Genomic DNA, 27,688 nt, shown 5'->3' with positions numbered 1-27,688 from the left:
GAGATGAGTTATAAAATAATTCATTAAACACCATAAAAATTGCTTACAACAGTTTCCAGGATATTTGTGCTCCTGAGACTTCTATTTTTTCCTATAAATAAATTTATCTTCTATTTGATTGATCTCCTACCTCATACGACATTGAATTCATATTGCTATCAATACAATTTTATAAGGTAGTACTATTTATCTGACATGGGGGAGTGTATAACAACAATACCAACAAATACAACGAAACTCATAAAACCGGTATACTATAGTTATTAAATCAGAAGTCTATTCATCTCAATCTCAAAACAACCGGCGATCAAAGTCCAATACTCTCAAAAGCAAAACAAAACAAACAAACAATATGGCCCAAATAGTCTATGATGCAGCCATCAACAACCACCACAACGCCTTGAGGAGGCAAATACCATCAGCAACAACAGTGTCAAGAAAAATACCAACAACGGCTTGGAGTATATAGTTCGCATGGCAAATGGCCAAAACTTTTAGAGAAAAAGAGAATGAGAAAGAGAATACAATAGAGTCTGAGTAAACTGTTGTTATTATGAGGCTGTGAGAAATAAAATCGGTATTTTGGGGGCGAAAGATTTTTTTAAAGAATTTAAAAAAAAAAAAGTCCGCTGAAAACATTAAAACCTGGAAATTTTTCGAAATCTTGAATTCGTAAAGGCTGCAGATTCAAATCCATCCAATCAAAATTTTCTCTGGATGCGCAATAACAAATTCTCCATACAATTAAGGTCCTAAAAAAGCTATCTATGAATGAAAAGTACTTTCTAGTATAGAATTTGAAAAGGACTTCTCTCCATGGAAGACAAAGAGTTTTTCTCTTTGGTGGAAGGCCTATAGAACATTAGTTCTTTATGAAAGACTAACAACCGGTTTTTTTACGTTAGGAAGACCCTTCTTGCTATGGAATGCCCACAGAAAGTGTAATCTCTATAAAAGATCTATAGATGGTATTCTCTCTGGGGATGGCCTATTGAATGTATATTGTACAAGGAAGGCCTTTTGATGGTTTTCTCAACATCGAAGACCTATTGAAGACAATCTCTCTACGGATTTCTAGTTCCTCCATCTACAAACGGTCTTTATAAAGTCTTTTTTCTAGCGAAAGCCTGTATAAAGTTGTCTTTTTAGGGAAAGGGTGATATAAAGTTTTCTCTACGAAAATGTCTACAGAAGGACTCCCCTCTATAGATGATCTATAGATGGTATACTTTCTATGGAAGACCTTTTAGGTCTTCTATAGATTCTTAAATACAGAGAATATTGTCTTTAGATCTTTTATTGAAGATTGGAGATCTTTAGGAGTTATTTTAGCTACAGTAGCCCTTTGCAAGGGAAGATCTGTAGAGAGTGTTCTTATATGGAGTAGCTGTGGGAGATCTCCAAAAAATATTTTTCCTATGTTAGACAAACAGAAGATTTTCTCTCTATGGAGAACCAAAAGAAGATCCTTTCTAAACGGAAGATCTAAACATGATCTTCTCGCTATGGAAGACCTATTGGAGGTATCATATGTACGGAGGCCGTATTAAATGTCTTCAATGTCTTCTGTAGACATTTGAAATTATACTCACCACAGATGGGCTATAAAAGGATTTCTTCCTATCGAATGCCTCCGGAAGCTCTATGGGATATATTTACACGGAATTCTTTGTATTGAAGACATGTTGAAAGATTTCTCTCTATTAAAAATGTATAGAAGTTCTTCTATCCACAGAGGCCATTTGTAAAATCTTCTTATGGAGGACTTGTAGAAGACCTTCAGAAATTATTTCCACATACAGGACACGAATGGAATATCTTCTCTAACGGAAGAGCTATAGAAGGTCTTTTCTGTATGGAAGACTTATTAAAGTTATGGTATGGTATGTAAGAAAGACATTTTCGAAGTCTTCTATCTATGAAAGACCTATTAAAGTTATTCCCTTTACGGAAAACATATGGAAGGACGGCTATATATTTAAGATCTCTAGAGGTTCTAATATCTACAGAAGGAAATTCGGAGGTCTTCGGACTAAGAAAACCTATAGAAAGTTTTTGCCCTATGTAGTATTTATTAAAGACCTACACAAATATTTTCTGTATAGAAGATCAACAGGAGGTCTTGTCTTCAGGGAGGAGCTACAGAAGGTTTTCTCACTTTGGAATGCCTGTAGAAAGTATCTCCATATTGAACATCTAAAGACAGTATTTTCTCTATGGGAGACCTCAAAAGATACTAGAACTTTAAGGTCTTCCATAGAGAGTAAAAAAAGCATAGCTGCGGTATTCTATCCATTAAACACCTATAGAAGGACTTCTCTCAAAGGATGACACATTAATGATCATCTTTCTATTAAAAAAATTATACATTGTCCTCTTTCTACGTAAAGCCTATAAAAGGTCTTTTCTTTTTTTTCTTTTCTATGGAAGACTAAATAGAAGGAAGGACCTATAGAAATGTTTCCGTTTATAAAATACCCAAAGGCCGGCAGCAGCTCTTTTCTCAGTGTAAAACCGATAAAAGGTCTTCCTGCCACGGGCCTATACAAATTCTTCTATCTGTGGAATGCCTTTCAATGATCTGCTATCTCTGGAAACCCATAAAAAGTCCCTTCTTTACTATTCTCTCTGTGGAAGTTCGTCTTTCATAGTGTTAGGACCTATAGAATCCCTTTTCTCCGCGGAAGACATATTGAAGTTTCTCTCTCTATTAAAGATTTATGAAAGTCCTTCAATCTGCGGAAGGTCAATAGGTACAGGTCTCTGAAAAAAACTAAAAAAAGGGTGGGAAACCAACGGGAATAAGTTATTTTTCCCATGACAGACCAATAGAAGTTCTCCTACGTATGTATGTAAGACGTAGATATGTTTTCTTTCTAGGGAAGGTCAAAAAAGGACTTCTGTGTATAGGAATAGAACGCCTCTCTTTAAAAGGGCATATGGAAGACCTACCGAAAATATATTATCTATGGAAAACCTATACAATACCTTAACTATGTAAAAGGTTTATTTAAGTTCTTAGAAGGTCTCTCAATAAGACATATATTTTAGGCATCATCCGTATTGAAGGCCTATTAATTATGGAAGGCCGTCTTCCTTGTAAAATGGTATTCTCTCTATGAAAGCCTTATGAATGCCTTCTCCATACTATTCTAGGGGACTTACAAGACAATATAACAAATTAACAAGCTGTAAGTTCAGCCGGGCCGAACTTTGAATACCCACCACCATTTGGAACGAATTTGGCAATTCTCAAAAACAATAGAATCAGGTAAAAATTCTGTTCAAATCTTAAAAAGACCAAACGTAGCTCATTAGGGTCTATACGACGACATGGACCTGCATAGGTAATTTTTGTCATAAGCCATTACAATATTCAAATGCGAAACTTAAAAAAAAAAATCGGCGAATAATGTAGCTAAAATCATCAAAATACCGAATATCGGGAGGTACCCTTATATGGGGGCTATACGAAGACGTGGACCTGCACAGACAATTTCCTGTCTTAGGCTGTAGCATCCATTTCAAACTTCAAATACCAAATTTGAAGCAATTCCGATGAATATTGTAGCAAAAATCATCAAAATACCGCATATCCGGAGGTACCCTTATATGGGGCTATCCAAAAACGTGGACCTACATGGCCCAATACCGAAAGTCCTGCAGACATAATATACATTTGAGTAAAATTTTATCAATCTACTTCAATTCGTTCGGAAGCTAGAGTGATTTCCGGACAGACGGACGAACATCGCTAAATCGACATAGTATTATATGCTGTGGGGACTAAAATGTATACTTCGAGGTGTTACAAACGGAATAACAAACTTAATATACCCTCCATACTGTGATGGAGGGTATACAAATTCCCAGCGACAATCGACCACACATAATATGGAGGAAGATTTTTCAGGGAATTGTCTTTTTTGTACAGGTAGGTGCAGTTCGAACATGAGCTATATCGGTCAAAATTTTCGTATAGGCCCCATATAATGGTATCTCTCCACATTCGGTATTTTGACGGTTTTGCCCACAGTTTCTATCGAAATTGGTTAACATCCAGTATTTGAAGTTCATAATAGGTTCTATCTACTTTGGCAGAATATTTACAGTCAATTTCATAGGTTTTTTTTTAATTCTAAGTTTAGACTTTCTATGTTCTTCTAATCCTGTAGCAGAACAATTTCTGTAGCCTTTTTTTCTTTTTTTGGTTGCACACGAAATAGCCAATAAAAAATCCTATTAATACTTTTCCTATCTGTATTCTAATGATAGAAACACGAAACAAACAAAATGTTAATCAGTACAAAGGCCATAGTTATAATATATTGGCAACATACTGTATAGTATTTTCAAAAAAAACTCTTTATAAAAATTGAGATAAGCAACGGAAAATAAACAAAAACTGTCTCATGTTTTCTTAAAAACTCACGAGATGCAGAAAAGTACGAGAGAGAGAGAGGCGAGAAAACTCTCCCAAGTCACATATATAAATAAGGCACGCGACGTTATACCGGTTAGTACAGGTAGCGGTGTTCGATGTAAACATCCGCTTGATTGTTGTGAAGATATAAATGGTTTCAGTGTCAATTTTATAACCATAACATAAAGGCGATGTAAACGGGAACCGGTTGTCTAATGATTGTTTTATAATAGATATAAAATCCCAGTTGTAAAAGTTATTACCACCAAAAAAATAGGAAAGTGTTAAAAATATAAAAATGGATTTATTAACAATCAACAGTTTATCGTTGATGGGCCTTGCCGTATTGGGCCTATTTCTGCGCTACCTAACAACAATTTTAGAATTTATCCGTTTGATAAAATGGTCATCAACCGTGCCAGGACCATCAATTGGTGAACTAATGGAAAATGCGAAAAAAGGACGTAAGTGTTGCCAAGCGTAAGATTGAGTGAGGAAAAAACGAACAGAATAAAATATATATTGTGCGGAAGATAATGATTGCATTATGGACTTTTTATCAGCTTTAAGATTAGCTATGCAGTAGATAATGACGTCCACAGAAAAAAAAAAACGGTTTAATAATAAGATGACTAAGGAGACTGACGGAGATAAAAGGGAAAGAAACATGATAATGAGCAAAAGTAATTACTGATTTAATCAATTGACCAATAAGTGCGGATGACCTTAAACAACATAGCGTTAAATCAAAAATGTAATATTGTTAAGGACATGAAATTAAATGCTGACAATTTATAAACATATTTGAAAAATATTATAAAAAATCGCAAATATGTGTTTGACATACCCTTAATTAGATTGTTAAAACCCGAAAAAATATTCCTTCAAAATTATAGACGTATATTTTTGATTAATTTAATTTTTGATTATTAATTTATTGAAGTCTCGTAAAAAAATTTCAACGGTCTTTGGAAAAATGCTCTGAGATATTCAAGATAGTTCTCCTAAAAGTAGTCTTACAAAAATACTTATAGCTTTGATGGGACTGTAAAAAATAATTAAAACATACCATCCACACTTAAAATCCATTGAAATTAGTTTAAAAGTATCTGTTGGGTTTGGCGACAGATTTATATCATCAGCCACCGTTTGTTTATTTGTTTTGATTATCCAAACTGTTAATCCTTTATGAGGGTGGTTCAAAAGGAGTGGGTCAATGTTTTAATTTCGTATCTGACCTAAGTCAGCTATAAATGTACCAGATTTAGAATATATAGACTAATTCATTCACCTTTAAATGATAAATGAAATTATTTTTGGAAAATTAAGAAATTTGCATGAGGTACCAGATATGGAGGACCGAAATATTCCACTTTATCTAATACTAAAACAATAGTAGACTGAGCATCTAACATTTCTTTCCAAGTTTATGCGAATAATTAATCAAAATTTAAACCTATGGTGGGGGAGGTACCAGAAGGAGTGAGCCGGTGAATAATATATTCACATCAGATCTAAGGTTACTAAATAAATAGCTGACTTGTTTCGCAAATTATAAGAGATATAAATATTGAAAATTTTGACCCTTTGTTGAGGAGATACAAGAGGGGATGAGCCCGTATCTATCACCATTAAATCAAATCTTGTGTTAAAAGAAATATTGGGATGTATAAAATTTGAAGGGAATCGGATTCTTACTACGATTTAATAAGATTTTTAGTTACTCTAAAATTTAACTCTATGTGGGGGAGGTACCAGAAGCAGTGGTCCGATATATTATATCTTCACGCCAGGTCTTATGTTAGCAGAAATATTGGGATGTACCATGTTTGAAAATAATCTGATGCTCATTTCGAGTTTCAAGTGCTTCAAACAGTGGTCTGATATATTTAATTTCACGAAATCTGATATATTTCATTGTCGATAGAAATACTGTGAAGTGCGAAAATTGAAGAGAATCGGATGCTTATTTTACAAATTATAAGATAAATTATTATTCAAAACGTTTCCCTTTTCTGGGGGAGGTACCAAAAGAAGCAGTCTCATATATTCTATCTTCTCACCAGATTGTCTGTTGAAAGATATTTGCGGTGCGCCGAGTTTAAATGTAATCGGATGCTTATTCCAGAAGGATTGGTCCGATATACTCCATCTTCACACAATCTCTTGTTTTTGTTATAATTATTCAAAATTTTGACCCTTTGTGTGGGAGGTACTTGATGGAGTGGACAGATATTATTAATTTTCAGACCTAAGCTAGCACTGGGAAAAATATCTGGATTTGCATAGGTTGAAGAAAATTTGACGATTTTGATAGATTTTGAAAATGGCTTGTTTATAGCCCTAATGTAGCTTGGAGCTGTGGTAGTCATTTACTCTTTAGCTGTTATGGATCAGACAATAATCTTAGACAATTTTCGGTTTTTTCAGGGATTGCTCTGCGAGTTTCATGTGCCAAATTTGTAAGAATGTTGCTGAGATCAATAAAATTCGAAATTTCTGGCAATGTTCGGCTCCCAGACGGAGATCTCATTACAAACTATAAATGCAGAATTTTGAACAAATCCGTTAGAAAAGAAGATTGTAGAAAAACGTAGATCTATATAAACAGTTTTCACCGAAAATAGAAGCTATTGCGAACTTTTAATGCCACATTTTAAAACAATCCAATAACAAATTTCGAGGAGGTGCCATGATATTGGGGCTACACGAAACTTGAACTGCCTTTCTATCAGAAATTGTCCAAAGATAGCTTGACAGCAATAGATGGACATCGAAATCAAATTAGAATTAGAATGATCAATCGTATATAAGCTTTATAGGGTCTAATGTGATTAGACCCTAGGATTTACAAACGGACTGGCAAAGTCAACTTTCCCTCCATAGTATGATTGCGGGTATAAAAAATATTCTGTTAGATCTTAAAAAATAGTATAAAGGTAAATTTTCGACTATTGTAAATAGTTCTTCCTTAAAACCCCACTGAGTTTTTCTCAGAGGCTGAGGTAAGCTGATTCGTTGCCAGTCAAATAATTTACTTCACATCAAGGATCATCCGAATATGCTAGATTTCGAACGAGTTTTGCTCCTATTTGAACGCTTTTGTTCTAATTCGAGTTTTACTATATACCTTAACATTTGCTACAACAGTTCATGTTACGACATTTTATACCCTCAGCTATATGGCTACAGAGGGTATACAGGTTGAGATAAAAAAACTGCAACAAAGTCAAACGCCATAATTTTTACATTTTTTTTTTTAAATTTTATTAACTAAAAGCAAAAAATGTCGGATAAAACATCAAATTTTAGAATACGTTTAGATTTGTTCGATTTGGTCACCTTTGGTACGAATTATGGCCTTCAAACGGCCAACGAAACCGTCACACGCTGCCCAAATGTAGCTCTGCGGTATTTTGGCCCGTTCCCGGCGAAGCGCTTGCGTGAGGTGATCGACACTTTGTTATTTCTTAGTGCCAACCTTGCTTTCCAAAATACTCCAGACAAAATAGTCCAACGGATTGGTATCCGGAGATTTTGTTGGCCATTCTTGGGTGGTGGAAATTAAGCGAGGAACCTCATTTTGTAACCATTTTTGGGTGGCGCGTGCTAAGTGCGATGGTGTTGAGTCCTGTTGGAGTGTCCAAGGTCTGCGGCCAAAATGTTTGCGAGCCCAAGGCTTTAAAACACCCTCCAATATTTTTGCGATAACATTCGGCATATATTCTGATATATATTCTAATACCACGGTTATCACCATGGCCGGCGCTTAAGTTCTGGTGGCCAACTGAAAATGTACATTTTTAGCTAACCTCTTTGGCAAAAAACACCATCATTTTGTTTGTTTACAAACTGCTGGACAACGAATGTTTTCTCATCGGAGCAGAGAAAACCAAATTCGGCAGTTCACCACTTTCGGCAAAGCGAAGCAACTCTTTAGCTCATTTGAGTCTATTTTCGTTTTGCTGCGGTGTAAGTTCTTGCACTTTTTGGAATTTCAATGACTTTACCCCAAGCTCATTTTTCAATATTTGCCGAATGGAATATTGCGATAGGTTTAGCTCACGAGCCATTTTTCGGCCACTGCGACGAGGGTTTCGATCAAGTCGCTTCGTTACTTTTCGAACCATTTTTTGCTGATGTTGTTGTTTTCATCCGTCCGCTTCCTTGACGTCGAGTTACGCTACCATTATCACGGCAGCTAGCGATGGTACGAGACACAAAAGATTTATTTACATTTTAGTTCTGGAGTGCTCTAACGATAGCCAATTGTGGTTTTCCAGACAAATATAAAGAAATCGCAACTATCACGCTTGAATTCCATCACGAATAACTTTTTTCTGGAAAATTCATATCGAAATGCTTTTGTACGCTTGTGAAAAATATAATGAGCTGTCACTGGAATTACAGTCTGTCACAGCAGTCTGAAGTTGGTTCGAGTTTTTTCATCTCACCCTGTATATTATAACTGTACGAAAAGTACATATGGTAATAATTTTGCGATTGGATCTTAGGATAGAGCTGGAATTCTGAAATTTGATATGGAGGCCGCTGTTAGTATATAAATTTTTGAGAATCTGCCACATCCTACACACAAAGGCCTTCTCGTTTTGGCAACGCACCAACCCCTTCTTCAAATACACCGAGCCGGGACGTGAACGTGATGCTTGCCTTAGGATACTACACGACGAGACGAATCGTGTCATCAAACTACGACGCAAAATGCTCGAAGATGCCAAGATACAAAAGATGGCCGACACGGAAAATCTGCTCGACAATATTGGAAAGAAAAAACGTTTTGCCTTCCTCGATATGTTGTTGATATCCCAAATGGAGGGGGTGGATCTGACAGATCGTGAAATACGCGAAGAGGTTGATACCTTTATGTTTGAGGGTCACGACACAACAAGTTCGGCAATTGGTTTTGCCATCTATCTGCTGTCACAGCATCCCGAGGTACAGCAGGAGGCCTATGAGGAATGTATGATTTTGGAGGGCAATGAGAAGGAGAATATGCCATATTTGGAAGCGGTAATCAAGGAGACGCTGCGTTTATATCCCTCGGTGCCGACATATGCTCGCTACATTACCGAAGATCTGCAAGTTGGCAAATTAACCTTGCCCAAGGGTTCGAATATCAGTATTATGACTTATTTGACACAACGTGATGAAAGATATTTCCCCGAACCGGAGAAGTTTGATCCCCAAAGATTTTTGCAAAAGGACAAGGAACAACATCCCTTCAGTTTTGTGGCATTTAGTGCGGGGCCACGTAATTGTATTGGTAAGTGAGAAAAACAAATAAAAAATGCAAAACAAATCGTTGGATTTGAAAAAGAATTTTGAACTCATTTTGGAAATTCAATTTTTTTTAATAAAAACCCACTCCAATAAGACATTTTGAAAATAGATTCTTAATTTTCCTTCCGAATTTAATTTTAGATTTCTAATAAATATTTCCTTTCTTGAATGTTTTTTATTCTTCCAGGTCAAAAGTTTGCCATGTTGGAGCTGAAATGTTCCCTGTCATACCTCCTGCGCAATTTCGAATTTTTACCAGTCAAAGACTTCAAACCCAATGCCTTGCCCGAATTAGTTACGAAAAGTGGAAATGGTATCAAAATTAGGATAAAATCCCGTGGCAATTGATTTTTTTAGCTTTTAATTAGGCGTAATTTTAAGTTTTATTAAAAAAATAATAATTATGTAAATATTGAAAAATTTTCCTTAATTAAAATTAAAAGATTGTGTTTTTATACCCTGCAAGGCTATGTGTTGGGGGTATTTTAATTCCAAAAATTAGGTAACACTTTGGTTTCCAACATAGGAAAGTACATGTGGATCTTCCTATCTTGCCGAACTGAGTCGATCTAGCTATGAATGTCCGTTCGTCCGTCTGTCCATGTTAATTTGTAATCATGCTACAGGTCGCAATTATGGGCCGATCCTCATGAAATTGAAAATGGAGGTGGGGCTAGAGCCAGAATAGAAGCCTATTGCATTTGGAGATGATCGCAAATTATTTACGGGTTGAAGTGGACCAAAAAATGTAAAATTTCTAGATTTTTCAGTTGCTCTAGAAGGCCAAAAAGTTTTCTCTCAAAAGTCCCCAAAGTCTCCCCATAGACCAGGAGAAGGTAATTTTTAGGAAACAAAAAGGTTCACTTTAAAAAGATCAGAAGGTCTTTTTTTAGGATACCTTAAGGTATCATTTTATAGGTTTATGAGGTGTTATTTTATAAGCGCAAGATTTTTTTCAGAAGACCAAAAGGTCTTCTTTAAGAGGACCAAAAGGTCTCCTTTTAAACCACAATAAATTCTTCTTTTGAACTACAAGAAGTTCTTTTAAACGACAAAAAGTTATTCTTTTAAAAGGTCAGAAGGTCTTCCTTAAGGAGGCAAGAAAGTCTTCTTTTATAAGACAAAAAGGTCTTCTTTTAGAGTACCAGATGCTTTTGAAAGATCTATAGGCCAGAATGTCTTCTTTTTATAAGACCAGAAAGTCTATTAAAGGATACTAGAAACTATTCTTCTGGAAGACCAGAAGATCTCCCTCACAGGGGACTATAACGTTTTTTTTTTTGGAAGATCTTCACATCAAAGACTAGAAAGTCTTCTTTTAGAAGGGCAGAAGATTTTCTTTAAAAAGACTAGAAGTCCTACTTTTAGAAAACCAGAAGAAGGTCTTCCCATAGAAGACCAAAAGAGGATATTCGCAGAAAAGACCAGATGTAGATGGCGATAGTAAATATTATATAATATAGTATATATATATAGCGAAATATATACAATGTGTATAAACAAAGGAAAGTGATGTTAGCTAGAATGCTTATATCTCAAAAATGGCTGGACCGATTTTGACAAATTTTGTCAATTCAGAATGCCCTCTTGGCATGTAAGAATAACTGGCTTGGTTATGCTGATTTCGTTGACGAATATAGCCAAATATTGTAGACAAGCAAATTATATAGATGAGCCTAAATTTGAAGATACAGAGGGGCCTCTAGCTTTTGAAGGTGATCGGGGTTTAGGGGTTGAAATGAACCAAAAAACAGAAAAATTTTCCTGATCACACAATTGAAGAGAGTTAAGAACGGCGAAGACATCTAGCATTTTGGATGACCATTGTACTATACTTAGCTGTAGATGGACCACAACAATTAATACCACGACGAAGTGCGTAAATATTGGGCAAATGCACCTTGTTAAAAAAGCTAAGGGTAATATCTGGGCAATACTCTATGATACAAATCAAAAGCGAAATCTTCTATAATGGATTTGGGCATAAGGGGGCTTATCGTAGTGTTGTAGGGTATCACATGGTCGGCCCAGCACGACTATAGCCTTTACTTGCTTGTTTATAAATCGGACAGAAAAAATGTGTGACATTACTACTCTGGACATTGTTTGATCATTGATGCCTTCATATATCTTCAGTCCATGACCAATTTTGGATTGCAATTTTGGAGAGGATTTACAAAACCTCTGTGGTATATAAGGCTTTGGGAGTTAAATTAAGTTGGCAGTGATCCCTCCTTGATCCTGCCTTAACAGTGAAAAAAAAAACAATGAAATTTGAAAATCTGGAGCAAATTCACATGAGACTTGATTTTGCTGGAAGAAATGTTATTATGAATTTTGACCGTTTGATTGGGAGGTGCCGGAAAAATTAGGCCAATTGAAGCCAATTACAGGGTGCGAATTTTTAATCAAGTCGGATACAACCATCGCTTGATTTACGTTTGTCCTTTTTCGAACTCGATCTGAGTTTGATAAAAATAACGAATTACCAATTTTTTTACAAAACCGATACTCCCTTCGAGAGTTGCCATGCGCTCCAGAACGGCCGACAACTAATCTGGGCACATAGACTTCGAAACGGATTTTGTCCGCAGAGACATGGGATGTTAAACTATTTCGATGAGGCGCATGTTGTACAGCATATATTGTTATATACTGTCTATAGCGATAAGGCTCAAGCAATGCCAAAAGCAAACTGTTATAATTAGGTAATTCTCATCTGGTACGAATCCACAGTATACTCTCAGGCGCGAAAGTAAAAAATTCAAGCATATGATGATATATATTCTACCTCATGAAAACTAAAAAAATGTTAAAAAAAAGTTCCAAAGCCCTTCCCATAGACCACTAGAAGGTCATTTTTATGAACACCGAAAGGTATTTTTTAAGAAGACCAAAAAGTCTTCTTCTTCTTTTAGAAGATCAGAAAATCTTATCTTAAAAGATTCGAAGGTCTATTTTATAGGACCAGAAATCTACTTTCGAAAAATCACAATATCTCCTTTTAGAAGACCAGAAGGTCTTCTTTTGAAGACCAGAAGGTCTGCATTTGGGAGACCAAATGGTATTTCTTAACGAGACTAGAAGGAGACCAAAAGATCTTCTTTTTGAAGACCATAAGGTCTACTTTAAGAAGACTGAAAAGTCTTTTTTAGCGGACCAGAAGCAGATTTTCTCATATTCCTCTTAGACGAATCAAAAGTCTTCTCACAAGGCCCTTCTCATAGAAAACAAGAAGGTCTTCTCATAGACCCGAGGAAAGTCCTGTCATAAAATATCAAAAAGTCTTTTTCTAGAAGACCACAGGGTCATCTAATAGAACAGACGGTCTTCTCAATATGGTTTTCTTATAGAAGACCAGAAGGTCTTCGTTTTGAAGACCATAAGGTCGACTTTAAGAAGGCTGGAAAGTCTTTTTTAGAGGACCAGAAGAATATCTTCTCATATTCCTCTTAGAAGGCCCAAAAATCAATGCACAAGGTCCTTCTCTAAGAATACAAGAAGGTTTTCTCATAGAGGCTCTTTCCATTGGCCCATGGAAAGTCCTGTCGTAAAATATCAAAAAGTCTTTTTCTAGAAGACCACAAGGTCAGAAGACCACAAGGTCATCTAAAAGAACAGACGGTCTTCTCCATATGGTTTTCTTATAGAAGACCAGAAAGTCATTTTTTGGAATGCCGGGAGGTGTTCTTTTCGGAGACCGGAATGTATTCACGTACAAGATCTGAACTCTGCTCATAGAAGAAACGAAGGTCCTCTCATAAAAGACTAGAATGTCCTCTTCAAAGAGACTTCTAATAGAAGACCCGAAAGTCCTCTCAAAGGAAAACCGTAGGTCATTTCATATAAGATTAAAAGGACATTTCAATTAAGACTCGAAGGCTTCTCAGAAGGCCAGAAGGTTTTTCCATAGAAGACAAGAAAACTTCTAATAGTAGGCCAGAAGGACCCTCATAGAAGAAATAGAAAAACCCGAGGGTCTTCTCATAAAAGAAACAAAGGTCCTCTCATAAAAGAATAGAATGTCGTCTTTAAAGAGACTCATAATAGAAGACCCGAAGGTCTACCCAAAGAAGACCCGAAAGTACTCTCAAGGGAGACCCGTAGGTCTTTTTATAGAAAATCTGAAGATCTTCTCATAGAGGATTAGAAGGACATTTCAATTATGATTCGAAGGCTTCTCAGAAGGCCAGAAAAACTACCCATAGAAGACAAGTAGACCAGAAGGCCTCTCATAGAAGTCCAGTAGTAGGTGTTGTCATAGAAGACCCGCAGGTCTCACAGAGAAAACCGTAGGGTCTTCCCATAAAAGAAACGAAGGGCCACAAGGTAGCCCCAAAGGTACAGACCGCCTTTCACAGAAGACCAGACGGTTTTTCATAGAAGACCAAAAGGTCTTATCATAGAAGACCAGAAGGTCTTATCATAGAGGACAAGAAGGTCTTATCATAGAGGACCAAAAGGTGTTATCTTAGAAGATAAATTTTGGTCATAAATGGCCCAAAATTTTCCTATAGAGGACCAACGCTTTTTTTAGAAGACCATGGAGAAACCCTTCTCTTCATGGAAGAAGGTCTTCTCATATATGGCCAGATAATCAGTCAGAAGTCCAAGGGGTTTTCTCATGAAAGGCCAAAAAGTATTCTCATGGAAGGCTAAAAGGTATTCTAATTAAAAAAATCTCATAGAGGACTGCAAAATCTTCTTATAGAACGCCAATAGGTCTTCTTTTAAAAGCCGGAAAGTCTTCTTATTCGAGGCCTAAATATCTTTTCATAGAATTAAAAAGGTCGTCTCATAAAAGGCCAAAAAATCTTCTTTAAGATGGAGAAAGGTCCCATAGATGGACATAGGTCTTCTCCTAAAGGACCAAACGGTTTATCTTTAAGACCAGAAGTCCCCTCCTAGAAGACCGGAAGATCTACTCATAAAAGACCAGAAGGTTTTCTCATAGAAGGTCTTCTCATCTCATAGTGTCGGCTTAAAAAAATGAAAATTTTTTGAACAGACACAAAAAATAGATCCCTAGAACCAAATGATGTATGAACACATTTCACCTCCACTGTGTTCACAGATCAAAGAATTACTTTTATGAATATCAAAAACACTTGAATCATTTTTTTTATCAACGCAAGAACAGACTTCTCACGTGTTCTTTTTGAAGAGATATTTCTAAGTGAGACTGTGGGAATTCCAGCAAAAAATAATTACTTTTGAAGGTTCCAACCGATTTGGTTACTTATATTTGTCATAAAAATATTTCGCATCTTGACTGTATAAATGACCAGCCTCCATGTTTTCTTATCATGGTATAGTCTAATAATTTAACATACACACAAACATATATTTGAATATGATTTTTAAATGTTATCTTCGCCAATAAACCCTACCTCAATGAAGGCGGTAGATTAACAGATAGCTATTGAAATAATGTTAGCTATTTTGATTGCTACTGTTTTCACCATGACTGCCGCCCTCAACGAAACAGAGCTCTCTTGTTGACAATAGCTATTGAGAACGCTATACTAACGCCTATCGATTAACTTCGAATTGGATTGCGACACAGCAAACCAACTGCCATCATCAACAACTCAATTCAGTTTGTTTCTACTCTGAGAACCATTCACAAATAAGTGCGGAAAATTTTGTGATCGATTCGAATGTTGAATGGAAAAAACGTGTTGCCATAAAACAATAGTAATAATAATATAATAACAATTAAATAATATAATAGTAATAAAAACATATGTTAATCTTTTTTTTTAATATTTTTAAATAATTTAACAAATATTCGAGGTGATAATGAAAAAAAAAACTGCGTTGATAGTTAGGAAATTATTTTTTTTTATTTTTTTCTGTTGTTTATTTATTGCTATTAGTTTTTTTTGTCACATACATACATTTAAATATAGTTAACAAAACAATTGAAAATGCATTGAAACATTCTGCTTACACGTGACATAATAAATAATCTAAAATAATTCCGATAATAAATGAGAAAAAAAATATTATTTCAAGACCAACCTATAAAAACTTAGTGCTAAGGTCAGATTCTGCAGGAATCCACCATAATACAATAAATAAAAATACTCAATAAGTACAAATGAATCTGTCAGTTCTGCCGAAATTATATATCGGAATACAAAGTGAAATGAAAAAACTGCAACCAACTTCAGACTGCTGTCATTTCTAAGCCCCTCCTCCGACAGCTGTTAAAATTATTCCAGTGACAGCTCGTTATATTGTTTACAAGCGAACAACAAGTTATTCGTGATGGAATTCAAGCGTGATATTGTGTTTTCTTTATATTTGGCTGGAAAACCACAAGTGGCTATCGTTGGAGCGATCCAACATGTAAATGTGAATAAGTCTTTTGTGTCTCGTACCATCGCTCGTTACCGTGATACTGGTAGCGTATCCCGACGTTAAGGAAGTGGACGGAAAAAACAACAACATCAGAAGAAATGGTTCGAAACGTAAAGAAGCGACTTGATCGAAAAACGCGTCGCAGTGGTCGAAAAATGGCTCGTGAGCTGAACATATCACAATATTTCATACGGTAAATATTGAAAAAAAGAGCTCGGAGTATAGCCATTGACATTCAAAAAAGTGCAAGAACTTACACCCCAACAGAAAGAAAATAGACTCAAAAGAGCTAAAGAGTTGCTTCGCTTAGCCGAAAGTGGTGAACTGCCGAATTTGGTTTTTTCCGTATCCGATGAGAAAACATTCGTTGTACAGCAGTTTGTAAGCAAACAAAATGATCGTGTATATTTGCCAAAGAGGTCAGCTGGCAATGTGCAACTTTGTTTAGCCACCAGAACTCAAGCGTCGGGCGGTCTCTGCTCGTATTAATCGAACGTGGCATCAGAATAAATGCCGAATATTATCGCAAAAATATTCTGGAGGGTGTACTAAAGCCCTGGGGACGCAAACATTTTGGCAGCAGACCTTGGACATTCCAATAGGACTCAGCACCATCGGACTCAGCACGTACCACCCAAGAAAGGTTACAAAATGAGGTTCCTCGTTTCATTTCCAGCACACAATGTCCACCAAAATCTCCGGATACCAATCCGTTGGACTATTGTGTCCAGAGTATTTTGGAATGCAAGGTTGGCACTAAAAAATACCAAAGTGTCGATCACCTCAAGCAAGCGCTTCGCCGGGAATGTGCCAAAATACCGCAGAGCAACATTCGGGCAGCGTGTGGCGATTTCATGGTCCATTTGAAGGACATAACTCTAAGGAGGACTTATTCTAAAATTTTATGCTATTTCCGACATTTTTTGCTTTCATTCAATTAAATTAAACAAAAAAAATTTAAAAATTATGGCGTTTGACTTTGTTGCAGTTTTTTTATCTCACCTCGCATAAATCGCAATATAATTGTTTTGAATAAAATCCATTATTTTTCAAAATGTTGGTCCTCTTTGGGAAGATACCAGAAATATTTTCGTACAAAACTTTCTAAGCCAAGACAGAGCAATTAAAATGGTCACCATAATTTGCGGTAAAATAACTCAGAATATCTTTAGACAAAAACCAAGGGAACTGATAAGGATTGGTGGCTCTTTCCGAAAAAAATGCATTCCCTCCATTACCCCCTGGTAAATACTACAATCTTTCACCGCTAATAAAAAAATTTGTTTTTATAAGCCTAACTATTTTACAATAAATAAATGTAATGTTGACCCCTTGTGGGTGAGGTTCCAGTAGAGGTTCGCAGATATATATCAACTTCACAGCAGATTTTGTGTTACCAAATATATTTGGATGTGTGAAATTTGAAGAGAGTTGGATGCTTATTTCCTTTCATTGAGAGTTTTGTTTTTCAAAATCTTGAACTATATGTGAGGGAGGTACCAGAAGAAATGGTGCGATCTCTACCATCTTTATAATAGATCTTGTGTTGAAGATGTACCAATTCTTAATGGAATCGGATGTTAATTTCGCGTTTGATGATCTTCATGGATATTCAAAATGTTGACCCTTTGTGGGGAAGGTACAAGAATGTGTAATCCGATATATTCCATCTTCACACCAGATCTTGTGTTAGTAGAATAATTGCGATGTGTGAAGTTTGAAAAACTTATTTCCCATTATTAGGACTTTTGTTATTAAAAATTTGATCCCTCTGGGGGGGGAGGGGGGAGGTACTAGAAGGAGTAGATCGATATATCTCATCTTCACGCAATATCTTGTGTTAATAGAAATATTGGGATGTGTGGAATTTAAAGAGAGTCGGATGCTTATTTAACATTTTATGAGAGAAATAATTATTCCAAATTTTAACCCGTTGTGGGGGAATTACCTGAAGGAGTGGTCCGAGAGCTACCCTATTTTTTACAGATCTTTTGTTGATGAAAATATTGAGATCTACAAACTTTGAATGGAATCGGATGTTAATTTCGGATTTTGTTCTTGTTCTTGTTATCGAAAATTTGGCGCTTTGTGGGGAGGTACCAAAAGCAGTGCACCGATATATTCCATCCTCACAGCAAATCTTGTTTTTGTAGAAATTATGGGATGTGCGAAATTTTAAGAGAGCCGGACCCTTTGTCCCTTTGTGTGGGAGGACCAGAAGAAATGATCAGGTGATGGAAATATTGAGATGTGCCAAGGCTGAATGGAACCGATTATTAATTCCGCGCTTTATGAACTTCATGAATATTCCAAATTTCGACCATTTTGTGGAGAAGGTACCAGAAGGAGTGGACCGATATATCCCATCCTCACACCAGACCTTGGGTTAATAAAAATATTGTTATGTGTGAAATTTGAAGATAATCGGACGCTTACATCAACAATTATTGAAAAGGTTCACCCTTTGTGGGGGAGGCTCTTCATGGAGTAGACCGATGTTATCCATTTTTGGACCTGACCTAGCACTGACGAAAATATTAGAATTTGCAAAGTTGGAGCAAAATCAGATTATCGTTTCTCTTTCTGCGCAGTAAATTATTTTCTTTGAAAATTTTGTCATTTTGTAGGGGATTCACCAGAAGGAGTGGACCGATATTGCCCATCCCCGAACTCGATCTAAGTGTGATAATAATATTACGATGCATCAAGTTTGGAACAAATCGGATAATACCTTCGAGAGTTATCGTTCGCACCAGCTAGCCAGACAGACGGACGGACGACAGACATCGCTATATCGACTCCAAATATCCTGAAACGGATTTGGTCCAAAGAGACCTAGAGTATTAAACCGTTATTTCTATGAGGCACATTTTGGCCGTATCAACTGATATATACCTTGAGGGTATACAAAAATTGGAAGAGGGGGAAAGTTGCCCCCCCTCAATTTGGGCTGTTTTCCGATGTAAATTTTCGAAGCGCCGATACGGATTGTCCATAATTTAAAGAAGGGAATTTTGTAGCACAGTGCTATTCTTGGCTATTCTTGACAGTTTAAAAATTAGCTTTTTTCCTATGACACGTCTATGTTAAAATAATTAGTTACTGGTGCCAAAATGTACTTAAGAAACTCATGATTTGGTCAACATATTGATTATTTCGAGTGGCGAGCACCTGCTAGGGTAATAGTTTGGTCAACCGCTAGGTTATGAGACTTTATGCTGAGAAGGTCCAAACGATGGGCACAAATCAAAATAATAGCTCCAAATCCAACCAGTAAGGGACTTGCGAATATGCATTAAGTAAAACCTCACACCAACAACTTTTCGCATCGCGGAGAGCTCGACATGTGGGATTACGTTATTATCATATTCATACTCATATTTCATGGTGTTATTCCGTAATTTACCCTCATCCATAAGGCTAGAGAGGGTATATATCATTTGATACGGCCAAAACGTGCATAGTCGAAATAACGGTTTTAGACCATTTGGACCAAATCCGTTTGAGGACATTTGGAGTCGATCTAGCGATGTCCGTCCGTCCATCTGTCTGTCTGACTGGTGCGCACGATAACCCTCGAAGGGAGTATCCGATTTGGTCCAAACTTAGTACATCGTAATATTATTATCAAACTTATATCGAGTTCGGATATAGGTATTATCGGTCCACTCCTTCTGATACCTCCCTACCCTTACAAAAGGTCGAAATTTTCAACAAAATATTTTCTGCACAGAAAGAAAAAGGATAATCCGAATTTGCTCCAACTTTGCAAACACTAATATTTGGGTGCTAGGTCTGATGCAAAAATGGACAGTATCCAAAAATTTATAAAATTTTCTAAAAATGATCGCATTTTAGATAAAAGTTGGTTACTTCTTTCTAGTCTTCTTCTAGTCCAAACCTGGTAGGTCGCAATATAAATATAATATTTATTTGGGACCGATACGAAATGTACAATATTGACCCATTCCTTCGGAACTTACTCCATAGAGAGCCAAAAATATGGATAATCATAACAGAAGTCCAAAAATACTTCAATAATCGAACTTTGGCTGAGGGTATACATCTGTCGGCAAATCCGACTGATACTTTTCAACTTGTTTCTTTATTTCCAAAAAATTTATTTGCCTTTAAAAAAAATTGACTTTTCGCCTCGAATACTTTTTACTACAATATTTACCATTGGCTGCTATAATTTTCACCCTCGCTGCCATCAACAAGTAGCTGCTCTCTTCTTACCAAAATTGAAATGATTGAGAACGATATGCCACAACTCATATTGATTAAATAGCTATCGCGTTGATGAGATACAACAAAACAAACCGGCATCCCCCGACAAAAATCACTTCAGTTCGTGTCAACGCTCAGAACACGGCGCAAATAATTGCGGAGAAATTGTGCCAAATTGAGAATCACAAAAATATAAATTCAAACTAAAAACACGTTACAAATATATAACAACAACAACAATAAATAATATATCTTAATCGGTAATAATAACATTGTTGTTTTTACAAATATTTGACGTCACAATTTCAAGAGCGGGTTGATAATAAATTAATGTATTTTCATTGTTTAATTATTATACGATTTTCTGTTATAAATAAATTTGTTGCTGTTTTTGTGTTGGGGACTTTTTTGTGGCGGGGGTGGTGGTGGTGTGGTGGAATTGCATAAATTGTGTAATTCAATTTAAATATTGCTCGAAAAAAAAATTAACTCATGAGACAATATAACGTTCCGCATATTTCACCATATCTGTGGCGGTAGATAATATCCGAGCAATTGTGAAATCATTATTTACCCCCTTTCCCTCGTCCACCACCGCCACCTTGTGAGGGCGGGATTGTGTTGTGCGGCTGAAGAGTTAATGATAAATCGAAACATTGTTCCCAGACAGCAATTCAGTGATCGGGAGATAACAAGTTTATTGTAAATTTTAAGACCTATAAAAAAAGTAATAAATCGTCGCTTGAATTTGAATTTGGCGCTATAACGTGTCTTAATAAAGATAAAATTATTAAAAAATCAAATTTCAATTTTAAAATATGTTACCTTTTCAGGGACGGGTAATCAGCTAAACATAAAAAAACAATAAATCCAAAAGATAATATTTTTATGGTAGGCGGCGGGAAATACACCCCACAAATCTTTATCATTTTTCATAATAAATATTAACTGTTCCCATTCAAAATTTGTTAATAATTTAAAAATTTTGAAAAAGTGACAATATTTTTGCCGCCTAGTTATCTAAAAACTACTTCAAGTTACACTCAAGTGTTTTATTTAATGAAAGTGCCATTGTTCTCTGTTTTACAGAATAACCCAATGCCAATGTCCAATAAAAATGTCCGAAGATAAATCTAAATTGAATGTAACCAACAATAACAACAACAACAACACATCAGTTATCTACAAACAGACAACAAAACCGAAAAAGTCAAAACATCGCGACAAAAGTAATTTAGGACCAAATTTTGTGGCGCCCGATGGCGGTTGGGGCTGGGTGGTTTGCATCGCTACTGGCTTAAGTAATGTAAGTATTAATATGTTAATATAAGAATAAGTAAAAATACATCGGCCGGACCGAACTTCTCCACCATTGGGTAAAGAAAACATTTTTATGCAAAAGTATCTGGATTCAAACGTGTTCCAATTTATACTAGAAATGTCAGTAAGATCGGTAAGGGAATGGTTGTAGCTGTTATAGACAATTTTATACTACAACGCTTGTAATCTATTGCGTGTCTTAAAAACCGAATTTGACACAATTTCGTGGGTAAATGTGATTACAATGACTAGGACCAATATGGATAATGTTTAGACACAGGTTGTAGAGTCCCCTATGAAGTACAAATACCAAATATCACACAAATCTATTGGAAAATGTGACTTAAATCGTCCAAATAGCGAATATGCGAAGGAACTGTTAGAAAAACGTAGAGCCAGATATTCGATGTCCTGCCACCGGAGCTAGGACCCACTGCGAACTACAAATATCAATTTTAAGACAAATCCGTGGGAAAAATATGGGTAAAATCATCAAAATACCGAATATGGGGAGGTATCGTTATACGTGAGCAAAAACTGTACCTCCAATGTTCCCTATCGGAGCTAGAACCCATTACGAACTACAAATAATCCTTTGTAAATGTTACCAAACTTGGGGTACTTAAAAATAAAAATACGATTTTTTATCGGTAGGAGGTACTGTTATACGGAAGCTATACGAAAACGTGAACATAGAACCCATAACGAACAACGAAAACCAGATTTTAGAAAAATTGGTGGAAATGTGTGGCTAAAAATATCAAAATACCGAATAGATATCGTTATATAGGGGCTATACCAAATGGTGGACCTTAATCGTGGACATACAATGTTTCGCCACCGGAGCTAGAACCCATTATGACCAACAAATACCAATTTTTAGACAAATCCGTGAAAACATGTTGAAAAATAATTAAAATACCGAATGTCGGGAAGTACCGTTATATGGGGGCTATAACAAAGCGTGGACCTATACATAGAATGTTTTGCCACACGAACTAGGACCCATTTTTATATGAATTTTCAGACAAATCCGTAAAAAAATGTGGCAAAAATCATCAAAATACCGAATATCGGAAGGTACCAAAACGTGGACCGATATATCTCATTTTCAATACCGTCCATCCTAGACACAATAAAAATTGTTCTGCTAAATTTTGACGAATATTTATATCCAATTTTATGCGAAATCATAAATAAATATGGAATATATTGGACCACTCCTTCTGTTACCTCCACCACAAAAAGGTCAACATTTTGAATAACCACGAAGCTCATAAATCGCGAAATTTACATCCGATTCCATTCAGACTTGGCACATCTCAATATTTCAATCAACACAAGATCAGTTATAAAGATGGTAGAGATCAGAAAATTCCTTCTGGTATCTCCCCACAAAGGGTCAAAATTTGGAATAACCAAAACGATAATAAACCCCGAAATAAGCACCCGTTTCTCTTCATATTTCACACACCCCATTATTTGTACTAACACAAGATCTACTATGAAGAAGGAATGTATATGCTCCCATGGTCTGATGTGAAGATGGAATGTATAGGTTCGCTTCTTCTGGTACCTCCCCCACAAAGAGTCAACCTTTTGAATATCAACGTTTGAAACTTGGCAAAATTCAATATTTCCATAAAGACAAGATCTGGTGTCAAGATGGAATGTATCGGACCACACCTTCTGATGCTCATAAAACGCGAAATTAACATCGGATTCCATTCAAACTTGGCGAAACTCAATATTTCCATCAACACAAGATATGGTATCAAGATGGAATGTATCGGACCACACCTTCTGGTACCTCCCCCACAACTGGTTAAAATTTTGAATAATTATATCTCTTATAAAAATAGACCTTCTTAAAATTACACACATCCCAATATTTCTACTAACACAAGATATGGTGTGAAGATGATAGGTGACGGCCTACCCCATGTGGTACCTCCTTCTTAAACGATCACAATTTTAAATTCCAAATCTCTCATAACATGCCGAACAAGGCAGCGATTCCATTCAAATCTGGTATGTCTTAATATTTCCCTCACTACCTCCTCCCCCACAAAAAGATAAAATTTTCATTTCCCATAATTCGATTAAATTGAAAATAAATGTTCGATTTTCTTTGCATTTCGCAGGTCTCAATATTTTTTTTAGTGTTCGCAGAATTTCAGAATTTTGGTAAATTGAGCGACATTTTTCACCCAAAATGTTTCAAATTTGCCATTTGAAGTTCATAATGGGTACTACAGCCTATGGCAGAAAATTGTGTGTGCAGGTCCACGCCTTAGCATAGCACCCATATAACGGTACCTCCACATATTCCGTATTTTGATGATTTTAGCTACAGTATTCACAGATTTTTTTCAAGTTTAGCTTTTGAATATTATAATGGCTAATGACAACAGTTGCCTATTCAGGTCCACGTCGTCGTATTGACCCTAATATAACGGCAAAATAAGATTTTAATATAATTTTTAACGGATTTTATTTCTTTGAATATTGCCAAATTCGCTCAAAATGTTAGAGAGTTTTTTACTTGTTACTTATACTCTATACAAAATATTGTACACAATTCCGCCGTATAGTATTCCAGCTCTGCATGTACACTCTATATGGAATATAGTACCGGTTAGTACTTTTCCAGTCGTTAACCTAATAACATATCGTACCAAATTTGGTACTTTTAGTACATTTACAGTTTCCAATAAAGCTTTAGTACATCTATTCTCCACCCCATCAGAGGCCATCATTTCAAATTTCAGATCCATGGTTTGCCCAATTTTTGTACTTTTTAGTACTTTTAGTAAACTTATGATTCGAAATTACAGAAACCTCCCTACACACCAACATTGACCCACATGAAAAATTTCAAGATTTTGGCTTCAGCCGTTTTGCCTGGGCATTGACGAATAAGTTAGTCAGTCACTGATATATTTTCAAGATACATGTCGCGAAGTTTGTTTACTAAAACAGTCGTAACTCATTAAACAACCGATCCATCCACCATTTATGCATATAAACCTTAATATTGATGTCACTCTTCAGATAAAGTTGGCGAAAACAAAATCGGTTCACGCATTCCAGAGAACATCAATGACTAACACATTAACCTCATTTTAATTTTATTTTTTTTTTTTTTTAATTAAATTTTTTTTAAATTTAATTTAAATTTTTTACCAGCTATCGCTATTCCCGCCACATCAGCAGTATGGCCTTATATATCGGCAGCGATTGGAAAACTTCGGTTTTGACGTCAAAGAAATCACGACAATTATTAATTCAGAATTTGCCATATCTTCGCTAGTGGGTCTCATAAATGGAGCCATGTTCCGGAGATTTTCCTTTCGACAGGTGGCCATGCTGAGAACTTTAATGGCATTCACGGGAATCTTTTTCTCGGCATTCTGTGAGAATTTCCTCGAGTATTTTGTGTGTTTCTCGACGATTTATGGTGAGTGGATTTAAATCCTTTAACTGAAATATTGAAGCAAAAAATCTATTTCCTTTATTAGGGTTTGGTCTGGGTTTAAGTAAATCCGCCAACTCATTGGCTGTCAATACATATTTCAAAAATCGGCGAAGAAGAGCCACGGGATTTGCCCTGACCATCACGGGTTTGGGGTCCGTTGTCTTTCCTCAAATTGCCATCCTGCTGCTGTCTCATTATGGGGCACAGGATTCGATTCTGATATTTGCAGCCTTGATGCTCAATGCATTTATGTGTTCGCTAACGCTGCAGCCGGTTTTATGGCATTCAACCACAAAGACGACTGAAGAAGAGACGGTAGAAGATACCAACACCTCTGCCAAAGAGGATATCAACTTCAAATGTAAATATTGCCAAAATAAGGAGAGAGAAAAAGACATGGAATTGGATGTGGGAGAATATGAGATAACAGAGCCCTGTGGCACCCCTCTCATAGCCCGTTCCAATGATGGCTGGTTTGGCTCGAAATTGTCGTTAAATAAGGAGGCGCGCTACTATCGCACTCGACAAATAAGTGAAAGTGGAGGAGGCTATGGCATGGAGGAAAATCGAGATAAATGCTTTCCCAAAATTGCCAGCAAGGCAAGTATATATTCCAAAGCTGACAGGGAGTTCCTTCCAAGCTGTACCTGTGCCGAGGAGAAATTGTTGCTGGAGAAAAACTTTGAGAACACTAAAAAGGGACAGGAGGCGAAGCAACCACATCCAAACTCGAAGGAGCAGGAACATGAAAAAGAAAATGCGGAAAGGGAACGTCTTTCCTTGTGCCAGAAGATTGTACTATTTTTCGATTTGGACCTCCTGCGAGACTTCACCTTCGTCAACTTGGCAGTCGGCATGGCCATAATGATGTTTGGCGAAATAAATTTCTCCGTTCTCACCCCGTTCATTTTAAACAGTTTCGGCTACAATGATCGGCAAATATCACTGGCCATGTCACTGCTGAGTGGCATGGATATAATTGTACGATTCTTTGGACCTTTCGCCTTGGAAAAGGTGAAACTATCGAACAGTGTTCTCTTTGCCATCGGCATTTTAATTGTCATGATTGGCCGTTTATTGGTTACGCTCACCAATTCCTTTGAAGTCGTCTTGATGCTATTCGTGGTAATTGGTTTTGGCAAAGGATTTCGAATGCTCTTTGCACCGCTCATCGTTCCCAGTTATGTGCCATTGAATCGTTTGCCAGCCGCATCGGGATTGCAGCTGATTATCACATCGATTACCTCATTTACATTGGGTCCTTTGTTGGGTAAGTTCGATCGGATTGTTTGGATTTTTTTAAAGATTTATTTGATATTTTCCTATTTTTCAGGATCCATTACCGATAAGTTTGGCTATGCAGTGACTATTCATTGCATGAATGCCCTGACCTGTTTGATGCTATTATTTTGGTTACTAGAGTATTTGATTAGGAGTAGAAGACCGAATATGAAAATAAATAGATAATAAATAAAAAAAATCTGAGTTTTTTTAACCAAGGCACGAGGTTCCCTCCGGAATGGATAATTATTAGAAATTTCATTTTAATCGAGAAATCCCATTTCTTTCTGTTTTTACCCTCCACCATACAATGGAGGGTACATTTAATTTGCCATTCCATTTGCAACACCTCGCAATATTCGTTGGAGACCCCAAATAGTATATACAGGGTGGCATGAAAAATCTGCAAACAACTTCAGACTGCTGTCATTTCTAAGTCACTCGTCCGACAGCTCTTAAAATTATTCCAGTGACAGCTCATTATATTGTTTATATTATCGCGAAGATATTCTGGAGGGTGTATTAAAGCCTTGGGCGCGCAAACATTTTGGCCGCAGACCTTGGTCATCCCAACAGAACTCAGAACCATTGCACACAGGGCGCCCTACCAAGAATGTTTACAAAATGAGATTCCTCCGTATACCAATCAGTAAGACTATTGCTATCGTTAGAGCACTCTAGCATTTAAATGCGAATTAAATCGTTTGTGTCTCGAACCATCTCTCGTTACCCTGGAACTGGTAGCGTAGCCCGACGTCAAAGAAGCGGACGGAAGAAAACAGCAACATCAGTAGAAATGGTTCGAAAAGTAAAGAAGCGACTTGATAGAAGCCCGCGTCGCAGTGGCCGAAAAATTGCTCGTGAGCTGAACATATCGCAATATTCCATTCGGCAAATATTGAAAAATGAGCTCGGCGTAAAGCCATTGAAATTCCAAAAGTGCAAGAACTTACCCGCAACAGAAAGAAAATAGACTCAAAAGAGCTAAAGAGTTGCTTCGCTTGGCCGAAAGTGGTGAACTGCCGAATTTGGTTTTCTCCGATGAGAAAACTTTCCTTGTCCGGCAGTTTGTAAACAAACAAAATGATCGTGTTTACATGCCAAAGAGGTCAGCTGACAATTGTGCACTATCGGTTGGCCACCAGATGGTGTAGGCCGTCATAACAGCCGATGATCGCTCTCCGCTCGTTTTAATCGACCTTTGCATCAGAATAAATGCCGAATATTATCTCGAAAATATTTTGGAGGATGCATAAAAGCCTTGGGCACGCAAACCTTTTGGCCGCAGA

The 27,688-nt window shown here is 36.6% G+C and overlaps 2 protein-coding genes across 2 annotated transcripts; both read left to right on the top strand.

Annotated features, from left to right (window-relative positions):
- Nucleotides 1–4,721: 4,721 nt before the first annotated feature.
- On the top strand, nt 4,722–10,106 carry LOC131805986 (probable cytochrome P450 4s3). The gene is made up of 3 exons (XM_059129823.1): nt 4,722–4,903; nt 8,971–9,707; nt 9,912–10,106. Exons 1-3 carry the CDS (start codon nt 4,722–4,724, stop codon nt 10,070–10,072), a joined length of 1,080 nt encoding a protein of 359 aa, XP_058985806.1. The 3' UTR covers nt 10,073–10,106.
- A 10,346-nt stretch (nt 10,107–20,452) lies between these two features.
- Nucleotides 20,453–26,585, top strand: LOC131805985 (monocarboxylate transporter 9-like). The gene is made up of 5 exons (XM_059129822.1): nt 20,453–20,580; nt 21,410–21,626; nt 24,830–25,100; nt 25,162–26,388; nt 26,452–26,585. Exons 2-5 carry the CDS (start codon nt 21,438–21,440, stop codon nt 26,583–26,585), a joined length of 1,821 nt encoding a protein of 606 aa, XP_058985805.1. The 5' UTR covers nt 20,453–20,580; nt 21,410–21,437.
- Nucleotides 26,586–27,688: the final 1,103 nt, after the last annotated feature.

This window comes from Musca domestica, unplaced genomic scaffold (genome assembly GCF_030504385.1).
Source record: "Musca domestica strain aabys unplaced genomic scaffold, Musca_domestica.polishedcontigs.V.1.1 69, whole genome shotgun sequence".
Taxonomy (NCBI): Eukaryota; Metazoa; Arthropoda; class Insecta; order Diptera; family Muscidae; genus Musca; species Musca domestica.
The sequence above is the reverse complement of the archived record's forward strand: the minus strand, read 5'-3'. Positions and strand labels throughout refer to the sequence as shown.